At 43.9% G+C, this 13443-nt stretch overlaps 1 protein-coding gene across 1 annotated transcript in view; it reads left to right on the forward strand.

Moving 5' to 3' along the window:
• The window catches only part of LOC144500492 (lysine-specific demethylase 3A-like), a 74052-nt gene extending 62901 nt beyond the window's left edge, over positions 1 to 11151 (forward strand). Inside the window, exons 20-25 of the mRNA XM_078223504.1 lie at positions 759 to 889; positions 989 to 1108; positions 3002 to 3141; positions 5300 to 5476; positions 6704 to 6838; positions 9417 to 11151. Of these exons, the coding sequence (XP_078079630.1) occupies positions 759 to 889; positions 989 to 1108; positions 3002 to 3141; positions 5300 to 5476; positions 6704 to 6838; positions 9417 to 9503 (790 nt within the window). The 3' untranslated portion in view covers positions 9504 to 11151. The remainder of the gene's footprint in view (positions 1 to 758; positions 890 to 988; positions 1109 to 3001; positions 3142 to 5299; positions 5477 to 6703; positions 6839 to 9416) is intronic.
• Positions 11152 to 13443: the final 2292 nt, after the last annotated feature.

Raw genomic sequence — 13443 nt, forward strand, 5'->3', positions numbered from 1 at the left:
CATCAGTAGTAAATGCGCCTAGTTTGGGGGCGTTTAAGAGATCCGTAGATAGGTTCATGGACGAAAAGAAATTGGTTTAGGTTGGAGGGTCACAGTTTTTTTTTTTAACTGGTCGGTGCAACATCGTGGGCCGAAGGGCCTGTTCTGCGCTGTAATGTTCTATGTTCTATGTTCTATGATACTGAAAGGCCTGGATAGTGTACGTAGGGAAGATGTTTCCATTAGTAGGAGAAACTAGGATCTGAGGGCACAGCCTCGGGGTAAAGGGACAATCTTTTAGAACTGGGACGAGGATGAATTTCTTCAGCCAGAGGGTGCTGAATCTGTGGAATTCATTGCCACAGAAGGCTGTGGAGGCCGGGTCATTGAGCGTATTTAAGACTGAGGTAGGTTCTTGATTGGTAAGGGGATCAAAGGTTACGGGGAAAAGGCAGGAGAATGGGGTTGAGAAACTTATCAGCCATGATCAAATGTTGGAGTGGACTTGATGGACCGAATGGTCTAATTCTGCTCCTATATCTTATGGTCTTATTGACTTTTCTAGTTCTTTCTGGGGATGTAGGCCATGCTAACAAAGGTCCGTCCCTCATTGCCCTTTGGTGTTGAGACAGCTGCCTCCTTGAGATGTTGCAATTATTTGGTGAAGATATTCCTGCAGTGTTGTTAAGTTGGGAACCCCAGGAGCATCAATAAAGCAACAGCATTATACATCCAAATTATCAAGTGGTTTCCTATGGTTCTGCACGTTTTCCTTACAGATTTGATGACCTGATGAATCATCTACCCTTGCCCGAATACACCAAAAGAGACGGTAAACTGAACTTGGCCTCCAGGCTGCCAGACTTTTTTGTCAGACCCGATTTGGGTCCAAAGATGTACAATGCTTATGGTGAGTGAGCTGTGTTTTTCCTTTCCGTGCTGCCTGCTCAGGTTTGTAGAAGTGGTGATTCTTATTGTAAATGGTCAACTCTTTGCTTTGTTCTTTTAGGATTATTATCGGCAGAGGACAGAAAGGTTGGAACAACAAACCTTCACTTGGATGTGTCAGATGCTGCCAACGTCATGGTGTACGTAGGAATCCCCAGTGGCCAGCCTAACCATGAAGAGGGTGAGTGCTTAATGACTGACCCTCCAAACCAGTTACTTTGCAATGAATTGTTGTAGAGCAATTCTTTATGTTGTTTTCATGGGATTGCATGTCCTCTGGTATTGGCTGTCCACGCCGCCTGTGGTCCAATGGTAACTCTCATGCCGCAGAGTCGCAGGTTGTGGGTTCAAGTCCCCTTTCCAGATTCTTGAGCTAGGCTGACACTCCGGTGCAGTGCTGAGAGAGTGCTGCACTCTGAGGTGCTGTCTTTCAGATGGAACCTTAAACTGAGGGATTGTCTACCTTCCTGCGTGGACATTAAAGAGTCCCTTTGGCATTATTTTAATGAAGGGGAATGTCCTCCCAGACTGTTTGTCAATGGTGGTGGTGGTTGAGGGATACATGTTGGTCAGGGCACTGAAAGAATGTCTGTTTTTTTCAGTAGTGTTTTTAAAGCTGTGTTGAGGGATCAGACAGGCTCTGATTGAAGCCTTGTTGAAAAGCTGGGACCTCCAACAATGCAGCTATGCCTCAGTACTGCCTCAAAGTGATAAGTCTATAGCAGTGGCTCCCAACCTTTTCAGTAACATGGCTCACTTCCATGAGGACAAACAGTTCCACGGCACACCCATTTTTGCTGATCTACCATCTCGAATACAGCCAAACTATACATGGTTTTGAACATTTTATGAATTTGTTTGTGTGTTCAGTTGTTTTGATTCTGTTTATGCCTTTTGTGGGTTAAGCCTTTTTTTAATTATTGGGAACTGGGAGGAAAAACTGTAGAGACAAACTAGCCGGTTTGGAAGCTTTCAAAATTCGCGATTGTATAAATCTTCCTGACATCATCCGGCACACTCTGCAACTAACTTACTGAAGCGGAATCTCTGTACTTTGAACATGTAAAATATAATACAAAGAAATGCAAGTATTTTTACTGAACGCTGTCAGTGAATGAGGAAACTCCATGGAACAAGCTGTACAGTTTGTTTCACAACATTCAATTAATAACATTTACTCGTGCTGAGTTGTAACACTTTCCTGTGGAATGCGAGCATGCATGTAAAAAGGCACTGAAACATCCAGGCTAATTAAAAGGTCAGGTGACGAAGGCCCTGTTACTCTCTGCTAGTCATGATGGGGCGTTGGTTGGGGTAAACACAGTAAGAAGTTTAACAACACGAGGTTAAAGTCCAACAGGTTTATTTGGTAGCAAAAGCCACACAAGCTTTCGGAGCCTTAAGCCCCTTCTTCAGGTGAGTGGCATTGGTGTTTGGCAGAACTCTCTACTAGTTGCAGGTCTTTCCATTTCAATCATCTTCTCAAGGACTTGGGCTCTTCTGAGAACTTTCTGAAGGGGAACGACTCTCCCATTTAATGGGAAAAGACTTGATTGCCAACTTGATCTTGAAGGGCAGCTTTAAATTGGAGATCTGGACTTGGACTTCATTGGATTGAGGGACTGACTTGAATTCTTGGAATACAAAGGAGACCGGGATTGGCAATTGTGGCTGCAACTTTGGGATCTGGTGTAACAATGCCCCATTAATCTGGAAGGTGGGGGGGGGGGGGATACGAGACCTTCCCAGACGCTAGCCACAGACAAACTTTACCCCTCTGCTGCGTCAGCACCGTGTTTGCCCCTAGACTACGTGCTATCATCATTGATAGGAGCAGGGAGTATGAAGTTTACATCCTGTCTGTCTCAACTCGACTGGGCACAGGGTAATCACACAACCCAATCCCCACGCCCCCAGGCAAACTTAATTGAGCATTAATTTAATTTTAATTAGAACAAAAGAGAAAACAGAATGTGCTGTTTCTTTCCCTGCAGGTGCTGCCAGACTGGCTGAGTTTTTACAGAATTTTCAGTTTTGGGAACATTTTGGCTAACGATTCCTTTTATTTTGACAGAGATTCTGAAGACCATGGAGGATGGTGATGCAGATGAGTTAACAATAAAACGGTTCACAGAATCCGGTGAAAGGCCTGGTGCCTTGTGGCACATTTACTCCGCCAAGGATGCAGAGAAGATCCGAGATCTACTGAGGAAGGTAAGGTGGGGAGAAGATTGGAGTTTGGGCAGAAAACACATGTAATCACTCCGAGATCACTGTCTCTGGCAGAGAAGAGGAATTTGTGTCCTCCTTGTTTTCCAACATAATTCAAACTATGTGCAGAGCTCAATGTCTTACCAATGCCATTTACAACTGTAGCAAGACTGACTTACTTTTATACTCTATCTCCCTTGTAATAAAGGCAAACATTACAGAGCCTTTCATTATTTTATTGAGGGTTGCATTAAATGGTACAAGGGTTTGGAGAATTAACAAGCATTTATCCTTTTTTTAGATCAAAAATGCTTCATACTGTGTCTGAATCTGTTTGTGATTAAGAGTTTGAAAAAAAATTTCCTCCCCCCCCCACCTTCCCACGTACACTAAGAATATCAAAAGCACAAGAGATGTTGTAGCCTTCTGTGAGCCATCTCCTAATTGCTGCCAACATTGTACAAGTTTCTTCAGTGATCAAGCCAACTGGGACATTATTTGATTTATTGCTGTCACCTGTATTGGTATACAGTGAAAAGTATTGTTTCTTGTGCGCTGTACATAGGGGAGAAGGAAAGGAGAGGGTGCAGAATATAGGGGGCGATTCTCTCATCGAGCTGCGCTGATTTTGTAGCGCAGTGGGCCGGGAGACTCTAGCGGAGGCCGTTTCGTGGGCTCCCCACTGCGTGCCTGGGCCTCTGCACGTCTCCCAGTGGCAGATTCCTGGCGTCGTCAGCTCCGTACCAGATTTCGGTGGGGAGCTGCATAATGTATTCAGCCGCTCACTTCCCTACAATTTCAATATCATTAGCAGGCCCAGGACTGAAGTCGCCAGGCCCGCTAGCCGCCATCTCCTCCACCCCCCTCCCCCCAGGCTATTGCCATGAGTGTTTCACTCCAGCAGAGTCATCGCTCCTCACTTCAGTTTTTGCGTGAATTCGACACTTAGGAATTTTGGGGGAGAATCGATCCATAGTGTTGCAGTCATAGCTAGGGTATAGAGAAAGATCAGTTTAATAAAAGGTAGGCCCATTCAAAAGTCTGATGGCAGCAGGGAAGAAGCTGTTCTTGAGTCGGTTGGTACATGATCTCAGACTTTTGTATCTTTTTCTTGACGGAAGAAGGCGGAAGAGACTATGTCCAGGGTGCATTTTACGAGACAGTGGGAGGTGTAGACAGAGTCAATGGATGGGAGGCTGGTTTGTGTGACGGACTGGGCTACATTCAGAACCATTCAGATTCTTGCGGTCTTGGTCAGAGCAGGAGCCATTCCAAGCTGTGATGCATCTGGATAGGATGCTTTCCTTGTTGCATCTATAAAAATTGATGAGAGTTGTAGCAGACATGCCGCATTTCCTTAGCCTTCTGAGAAAGTAGAGGCACTGTTGGGCTTTCTTAACTAATAGCATCAGCATGGAGGGACCAGGACAGATGGTTGGTGATCTGGACACCTAGAAACATGAAGCTCTCGACCATTTAATTTCACAGTAACATCATTGCAGTGTTAATGTAAGCCTTACTTGTGACTAATAAATTAACTTGAACTTTTTCTACTTCGTCCCTGTTGATGTAGATAGGGGCATGTCCTCCACTGCTCTTCCTGAAGTCGATGACTATCTTCTTTGTTTTACTGACATTGAGGGAGAGATTATTGTCATCGTACTAATTCGCCAGATTCTTAGAAAATGTTGCTGCAACTGGCTGTATATTTTCCCGTGGTTCACCTGGCACCTCTCCAACGTCCAACGATTGACCTCAAACCCAGTTCTTTTGGTGATTAATTACAGAGCACGTATACCCCCACTCTGTAATGGGTTTTGTTTGTGTTTGGATCATTTGTGAGCATGGTTTGGAAAGACCACAGGTTGGGTCTTCCAGTATTTTGGCCAATATTTTGGGTCTTCGCTGTAATCCCTCGATTACTTTTTTTTTTGATGCACTTAAAATCACTCTTGGGATATGGGTAAAGCTGGTTATACTACTGAGAAGAGCAGCTACATTGGTAATGAGCCAGATATCTTGGGTTAAATTTTAAAATATTGAAAAGGCTAACAGATTATTCTTCGCTGATCTCTTATCTGGTGATGGATCAGTTAGGATTCTTTTTGTACCGGTCAACTTGACTGGATTTGTGACTGATTGCAGCTGTCCAATGTTTCAGGTGTCAGAAGAACAGAATCAAGAAAACCCCCCAGACCATGACCCCATTCATGACCAAAGTTGGTACCTGGACAGGACTCTACGGAAGAGACTTTATCAGGAATATGGTGTCCAGGGCTGGGCCATTGTGCAGTACCTCGGTGATGTGGTGTTCATCCCAGCTGGAGCTCCACACCAGGTTAGTGCTAGATTCACCGCCTTTCATCTGCAGTTAAAAGCGTGTGTTTCTCTCTTTCTCTTTATTGCTTTTCTTTTCCTCCTCCCCTTCTCTCCCTTTTTCTCCTCTCGCGCCCCCCCCCCCCCTCCCCCCAGCCCTGTTAAACATGAACCAAAGATCTGCTACTGGGTGTCTGCGCATCAAGACTTGTGCAGGAATGCCCTGTGTTAACTGGCTTCTCCTTTCTTCCATCGTAGCAAAAGTATGACCTCTGGCGTCCAAAGCAGCCCAGTGGACTTTTTTGCTCAGATGGACTGACAGAATGGTTATTGAGTTTAGTTGCGTTTCAGGAAGCTTTATGTACAGGAAATGTGTAATGTCACTAATTAAAAGGTTAGTGTAACCTGAGCGAGGATGGGTGGAGGTAGACGGGTGCCTAAGTCTGCCGAGTGTCCAGTGCTCTCAGATATTTAGATTGCTGGAGGGTGGTGAAGGAGGGTGCCCCTTCGCTAAGGAGGACCCTCTGTCAAGAACCACAGTATTCCAGAGAATGCTGTGAATGGAACGAAAGTCAGTTCCCTTCATGTAAATGACTATGTACCGGGGACAGGAGTCTAGACTGAGCAGAATCACACTTCCAGTGGCAAGGTGGATTCTGGAAGCTTCTGGCTCGGTGTTTAAACATACAATCTTAGATAGTCTTGGTATTTCATTTTTAAATAAAGCACTTTTTTGTATTCCACATTGAATTTAGGAATAAATTAATTTTAAAATTAAGATATTGTGGAACACCAGGAATCATTTTTCATATATTTTGTGAAATTTCAATATTTTTCAAAATTGCTAGTGTACCATTTTCTACTTCTTCCCCATTGCCACTTAATTCTAGTCAATAGATTGCTTGGGTTCTATTCATGCCTATTCTCTATGTTTCCTTTCTAAAGTTTTTTTAAATTACTGGATATTAAGTTGTGCTAAATGTTTAGGGACTAGCCACCCAGATAAACTGCTGCATGCAGCTTGTGAAAGTCTCCTGTCTGTGCTAAATTCAGTCAAGATGCAGCTGCAACTGGCCCTCAATTGGAAAGTCATGTTGCACATGAGAAAGTACCCAGTGGGAGCCCCTGTCCTCAGGAGGATAGAAGAGACTGGCAGCTGGAATCTTGTCCTGCTGCACTTCCAGCTCTGTAATTTTAGTCTTGTTTGATGGAATTAACATTTAAATATATATTCTGTTGCTTGCTACAGGTTCACAACTTGTACAGTTGTATTAAAGTGGCAGAGGATTTTGTATCTACTGAGCATGTCAAACACTGCTTCCGACTTACACAGGAGTTTCGACACCTGTCCAACACGCATACCAACCACGAGGATAAACTACAGGTACCTTGCTCCTGAGAATGACGAGGTGATTTGTTTACAGGCCAGTGCTTTGCTGGAAACTGCACTTGCATTAGTTTCTCAGCCCTGGCTCGGTGGGTAGCACCTTCAGCTCTGAATCGCGAGGGTGTGGGTTCAAGTCCCACTCCATGGCAGGAGTACAAAATCGAGGCCAACACTTGGTGCAGGGCCGAGCAGCATGCTACACTGTCAGAGGTGCGGTCTTTCATATCCTGGCCCCATCTACCTGCTCAGGTGGACGTAGACTGTTCCCCTGGCACTCTTTTCAAGGAAAGGCAAGGGAGTTGTCTCTGGCATGCTGGCCCATATTTATCCCACAAACAGCTTCTGAAGAAAGGCAGATTAATTGGTCATTATCACATTGCTGGTTGTGGGAATTTGCTGAGCACAGATTAGTTCCTTACATTCCTACAGTGACTGCACTTCGAAAAGTGCCCGACTGTAAAGATCCCTGACATCCAGTGGTTGTGAAAAGCGCTATACAAATAAGGGGGTTGATCTCGAGCCTGCGCTCATCATCCATGGGAATGACGGCGGGGCTCAAGACCCGGCGAAACCTTGTAGTCACTTTGATTTTCGCTGCCCCTCGTCAGTGACGTAATCAGGATCCTGCCCACAGTGAACCTGATTTAAATGTATCTCCAAATATTAGCATATTATTAAAGAGCGCCCTCACCATATATTGAACCCGAGAGTTTACAACAGGTTCACCCAGATGTGGGGATCCCCCCAGAGCACTGCTGCCTCACAGCGCCAGGGACCCGGGTTCAGTTCCGGCCTCGGGTGACTGTCTGTGTGGAATTTGCACATTCTCCCCCTGTCTGCGTGGGTTTCCTCCGGGTGCTCCGGTTTCCTCCCACAGTCCAAAGATGTGCAGGTTAGTTTGATTGGCCAAGCTAAAATGACCCTTAGTGTCAAGGGGATTTGTCGGGTAAATAAGTGGGGTTACGGGGATAGGGTCTGAGTGGGATTGTGGTCAGTGCAGGCTCGATGGGCCGAATGACCTCCTTCTGCACTGTAGTGATTCTAAGATCTGGAGAGAAAATCGACATGTTTCACTGCCATTTTTAGTAGGATTTTGCCCCAAAATCTTTCCATTTCTGGAATACAAGTTAAAAGCACACCCCAAATTAAATACAGGGCATTAGCAGTTTACCTGTCATTTGAATATTTTTTCCAAACATTGCCTTGGGGGGGGGAGGCAGGAGGAAAAACTTTTACGGGGCGAGGGGACTGAATTCTGTGGCTCAATTCTTGCCTCTGAATTGGAAGGTTATGGGTTTGAGTCCCATTTTTGGAAGTGCTGTTTTTGTGGATGAGACACTTGATGTGCGGCGTGACTATTACTTGCCACACAAGTGCGAGGCACTGATCATCTACAACAAGAAACAATCTAACCATCTCCCCTTAGCATTACCATTGCTAAATCCCATACTATCAACATCTTGGGGGTTATCATTAACTGGACCACCCAAATAAAATACTGTGGTTACAAGAGCAGGACAAAGGCTGGGGATTCTGTGGCTAGTAACTCTCCTTTTGACTCCCCAAAGTCTGTCCTCCTGACTTGAGCCTTGTAGATGGAGTATGATGGAATACTCTCCACTTGCCTGGATGAGTGCTGCTCCAACTGCACTTGATAAGCTTGACACCACCCAAGAAAAAGCCCACTTGACTGCTACCCCATCCTGCATCTTCAACATTGGCTTCCATCACAGACGCACAGTGGCAGCAGTGTGTACCGTCTACAACATGCACTGCAGGAATTCACCAAGGCTCCTTTTGATGGCAACTTCTTAATCCATGTTCTCTATAAGCTGGGAGGACGAGGGCAGCGGATGCATGGGAACACTATCACCCCCTGGTCACACACCATCCTGACTTGAAAACATCACCATTCCTTCACTGTTGCTGGGTCAAAATCTTGGATTCCCTCCCTAAGAGCACTGTGGGTGTACCTGTGCCACGTAGACTGCAGCAGATCATGTAGACAGCTCACCACCATCTTCTATCTGAACAATTTGAATAGATTTTAGGGTTTGACTTAACCTGTGACTCCTATTACTCGGGTTTAAGAATTTCTGGCTTTGGGTTGCAAAATATTTAATGACTGTATCGAGGGGGCTGGTGAGCAGTGGCAATGTCACTGGCCCAGGCTAATACACTGGAGACATGGGTTCATATCCCACCATAGTAGCTGATGGAATTTGAACTTAGTTAATAAAATCTGGAATTGAAAGCTCGTCTGTGTAAACGTGACGCTGACTGCTACTGCTGATTGCTGTAAATCAAAACCCCCCCCCTGGTTCACTAATGTCCTTGTAAGGCAAGGAAATCGTCCATCCTTACCCGGTCTGGCCTGTGTGTAACTCCAGACACTAAATCGCTCTTTGAAATGGCCGAGGAAGCCATTCAGTTCAAGGTCAATGAGGGATTGATAACAAATGCTGGTGGTGCCAGCGATGCCCATGTCCCATTAAATAGTAGGGGTGATAGGTAGAAATAAGTTTTTTTTTTAAAGAATTCTATGATACGTTTGTGTTTTTCATTTTGCGTACAGGTGAAGAATATTATCTACCATGCAGTGAAGGATGCTGTCGGGATATTAAAAGCTCATGAATCCAGCCTTCTCAAGACTTCAGTCTGAAGCAACAGCTGGGTTGTCCTGAAAAATCCCTCGCCGCAACATTAGCAGCAACTTTGTTCAGAGGAAACGATTTGTTCAATGAGGCGATCTGATGATAATCTTTGCATTAAACAGGTTGACCTTTGCTAGTGAATGGGATAGAAAAAAGCACAACATAAAACCAGTACTTTACCTTGTCTTAATTTTGTAAATCTGAGAAATGAAGATGGTTTGTACAACTCTACGTTCTGCTTGTAGTTAAACAAATTTTAGAACTTTCTCCCAATGTTTTTTCTTGGTTACACAAAATTAGTTGCATTCTGCCTCGCCCTTTCCTCCATTTCCTCTCTCTCCTTTCCCAAAGAGAGATCATGTACTGAGATCAGGCTGTCTGGAGAAATACCTTGGATTAAAAACTTCTTTGCGGTTGCTACCGAGGTTGGAGCAGATGACACAGACACAGTAAAGAGAGTAGCCCTATGAATTAGTTGAGGATGTCAGCTTCAGTGACCCTGGTGTAATTGGCGTGTGTATCCTATTGGAAAACAAATTTCCATTTTCTACCATTGTCCCTGCTAAATGAACTGAATCCTGCTCGAGTGTATTCGTGTTGCCTTTTCAGTCATCAGTGGTTGCTGCTCCTTTAACCTGCTAAACCAATGATGCACAATGTTCAACACCCATTTAGTTTTGGCATTCTGCTATCCACACGCAGCCAATTCCGAGAGACATCATGTACCATCTTCTTACGTTTTTTGTGTCAATACTTTATCACATTCTTTTTGTAAATACTTGAGGTGGGGGCCTTTTACTGGGGTTAAATGTAACTAAACAACTTGGAAAAGATATAACCGTCCAAGAATGAAGGACGTACAGAATTGGGATTGTTGTAAATTTAATTTCCAGTTGTGAAGTAAGTGCATTCCACGCAACTCTGATTCAATATTTTACATCAGTGAGGCAGATAAAATTACCTTATTTGATTTGTGGGGATGCCTTCTCATGCCTTAACACATTTACAAAGCTGAGTTTTGAAGTGACTTCTGATTTGTTTTTCTTCTTCAAAGTTTATTAATAAATAAGCTAGTTTGCATAGATATGTATTCGAAATCGAGAAGGCATTTGCTGCTGCACTCTACCAGCTGTGCGTCATGTCTACAGGTAATTTTTCAAAACCATGTCACGCATTATTGAAATGTTGGAGAAACCAGCACTATAAAAATTGTCCATTTTTTTTCCCCCTAAGTTTACCTCCTAGAAATTCACGGGTCCAAACTAATCTGCAGTTTGAGCTGTGTTTGGTTTACCTAGTTAAAGATGTGATACTCGACTGTAATTTTCATCCAGACTACTGTTTTTTTTAAAATATACTTGTTGCTAAAAAGTTGAACTTAAATATTTTCAGTCTTGTAAATACAGCCAATGTACTAATCAATAAGCAAAAGTTTTGTTTGTTTTGAGACTTACTTGCGGCTGTAAAATTGAGAGGATTCTGTCCGAGCTGCTTTTTTTTAAGAACAGAAAATCTGTCAGAAGGTAAAGGAAATTCATTGTATTAAGAATTTTGATTACTCAGGATCTATACTTGAATGTTTAATGTATTCTGTTGGTTTGTTTGCTTTGTACATTTTCTGTGTGGTTTAAATACAGAAGGTTTGAGTTCTGGAAAATGACAATTTAATCAGTAGAATTGTTTACAGATTGTGTGCAATGCATTTATACACCAGATAATGATTTTCTAAAAAAACACTAAATATTTCTGAGACCCAACACAACCTCCATTTTAAAAAAATTCATTCGTGGGGCATGAGCGTCACTGGCTGGCCAGCATTTATTGCCCATCCCTAGTTGCCCGAGGGCAGTTGAGAGTAAACCACATTGCTGTGGCTCTGGAGTCACATGTAGGCCAGAGTTTTATTTGTATCCTGTTTTGGATAGGAGTTTCTGTAAATGTAGCACTGATCAATAAGGAAGTGATTGGGTTAGAATGTCCCTTTTCCCTGGCTGACCACATATATTTGCGGTGGGAAGGTTTAATGAAGTCTCACGTGCTTCTGATGCAGAAAAAAATAAACGCTCCATCTAACACTGGGAGATTTTGATATTTTCAGAAGGAAGGCAGGTGTGGAAGTGCCAGGGAATGGTGCCCTGCTGAGTGGACTGAACGCTGGCAGATGGAATGTGAGGTCATCCACTTTGAATCTGAGAAAGACAAATCCAGAATTTTCTTTTTTAAGGTGAAGGGACTGGGAACTGGGGTAGATGCAGGGAGCCAAAAGAGAAAATGCAGGTAAGGAGAGAAAACAGCTGACACTTTGAGTCCAGATGACCCTTTGTCAAAGCTCAGGGAGGATGTAGGTGGCTGTTCCTGATGGGGGTGTCCAGAACCAGAGGTCGGTCACAGTCTGAGGATTTGGGGTAGATCATTTAGGATGGAGATGAGGAAACATTTCTTCACCCAGAGTGGTGAGCCTGTGGAATTCATTAGCACAGGAAGTAGTTGATGCCAAAACATTGAATGTATTCAAGAGGCAGCTGGATATAGCACTTGGGGCAAATGGGATCAAAGGTAATGGGGAGAAAGCAGGATTAAGCTATGGAGTTGGACAATCAGCCACGATCGTACTGAATGGAGGAGCAGGCTCGAAGGGCCAAATGGGCCTCTTCTATGTTTCTTAAGCAAAGAGTTTTGTGTGTCCTTGTGCAATAATGACTAATTCATGTACCCATAAATGGGTGAATGTTGAGCCTTGATCTTGAGGTGTAGGAAGTTGTTTCAGTTGTACAGAAACCTTGGCCAGACCTCCATGTGCGGAAAAGGCAGGAGAATGGGGATGAGAAAAATATCAGCCATAAAAATCCTACAGCACAGAAAGAGGCCATTTGGCCCATCGAGTCTGCACCGACCACAATCCCACCCAGGCCCTACCCCCATATCCCTACATATTTACCCACTAATCCCTCTAACCTACACATCCCAGGAAACTAAGGGCGATTTTAGCATAGCCAATCAACCTAACCCGCACATCTTTGGACTGTGGGAGGAAACCGGAGCACCCAGAGGAAACCCACGCAGACACGAGGAGAATGTGCAAACTCCACACAGCCAGTGACCCAAGCCGGGAATCGAACCCAGGTCCCTGGAGCTGTGAAGCAGCAGTGCTAACCACTGTGCTACCGTGCCACCCTGATTGAATAGTGGAGCAGACTCGATGCACCAAGAGGCCTACTTCTGCTGCTATGTCTTACGTGGAGTACCTTACTCCATTAAAAAGAAACTTTACCCTTTCCCACATTGCTTCACTCCCCATTCCATAATTGCCCTCTACAATCCTCACTGAGCTACATTGACTCCCTGCTCCACCCCACTCTTGGAAAACTTGAAATCTAAAACAATATTTTGTGTTTACATCCCTTCATAGCCCCACTTCTGTAACCTTCACGAGCCTGTGCTGTGGAAGGGTAAAGGTTGCAGTTTTTTGAAATGTGTAATGCCCCCTGTGACTGCAAAAAGAAATCATAAGGTCTTCTGGTATGAGTTAAGGCTAGTCAGACACGTCAGAATAAAGCCTTTGTCCATTTGAAAAAAATTATAAAGTAGCCAGGTGACCTAGAGATATGTTTTCCTTGCTGTGTTTTGGACAGGAAAGAAATACTTTTTGTTCAAATGGTTTCCCATTCCTAAGACATTTGATGTGACCTTCATATTCATGCAGAAAGTGTCAAGCTGGGAAGTATGATTGCCAATTAATTCAAACCCAAGAATGGAAGGAGTTGCTGTTACTTGTTCAATTTCATATGATTAGCTACAAGTTGATGAAAACAGAAACCGCAGTAATTTGTGAGGGAAACAATTCCTAACCTTTCATCAGAACTGGAAAATGTTAAGATTTGCATCCGTTTTTTTAAGCACGTAGGCAGGGAAAAAGAGGAGGAATGAACAAAAGGGAAGGTCTGGTCA

Source organism: Mustelus asterias, chromosome 1 (assembly GCF_964213995.1).
Source record: "Mustelus asterias chromosome 1, sMusAst1.hap1.1, whole genome shotgun sequence".
Taxonomy (NCBI): Eukaryota; Metazoa; Chordata; class Chondrichthyes; order Carcharhiniformes; family Triakidae; genus Mustelus; species Mustelus asterias.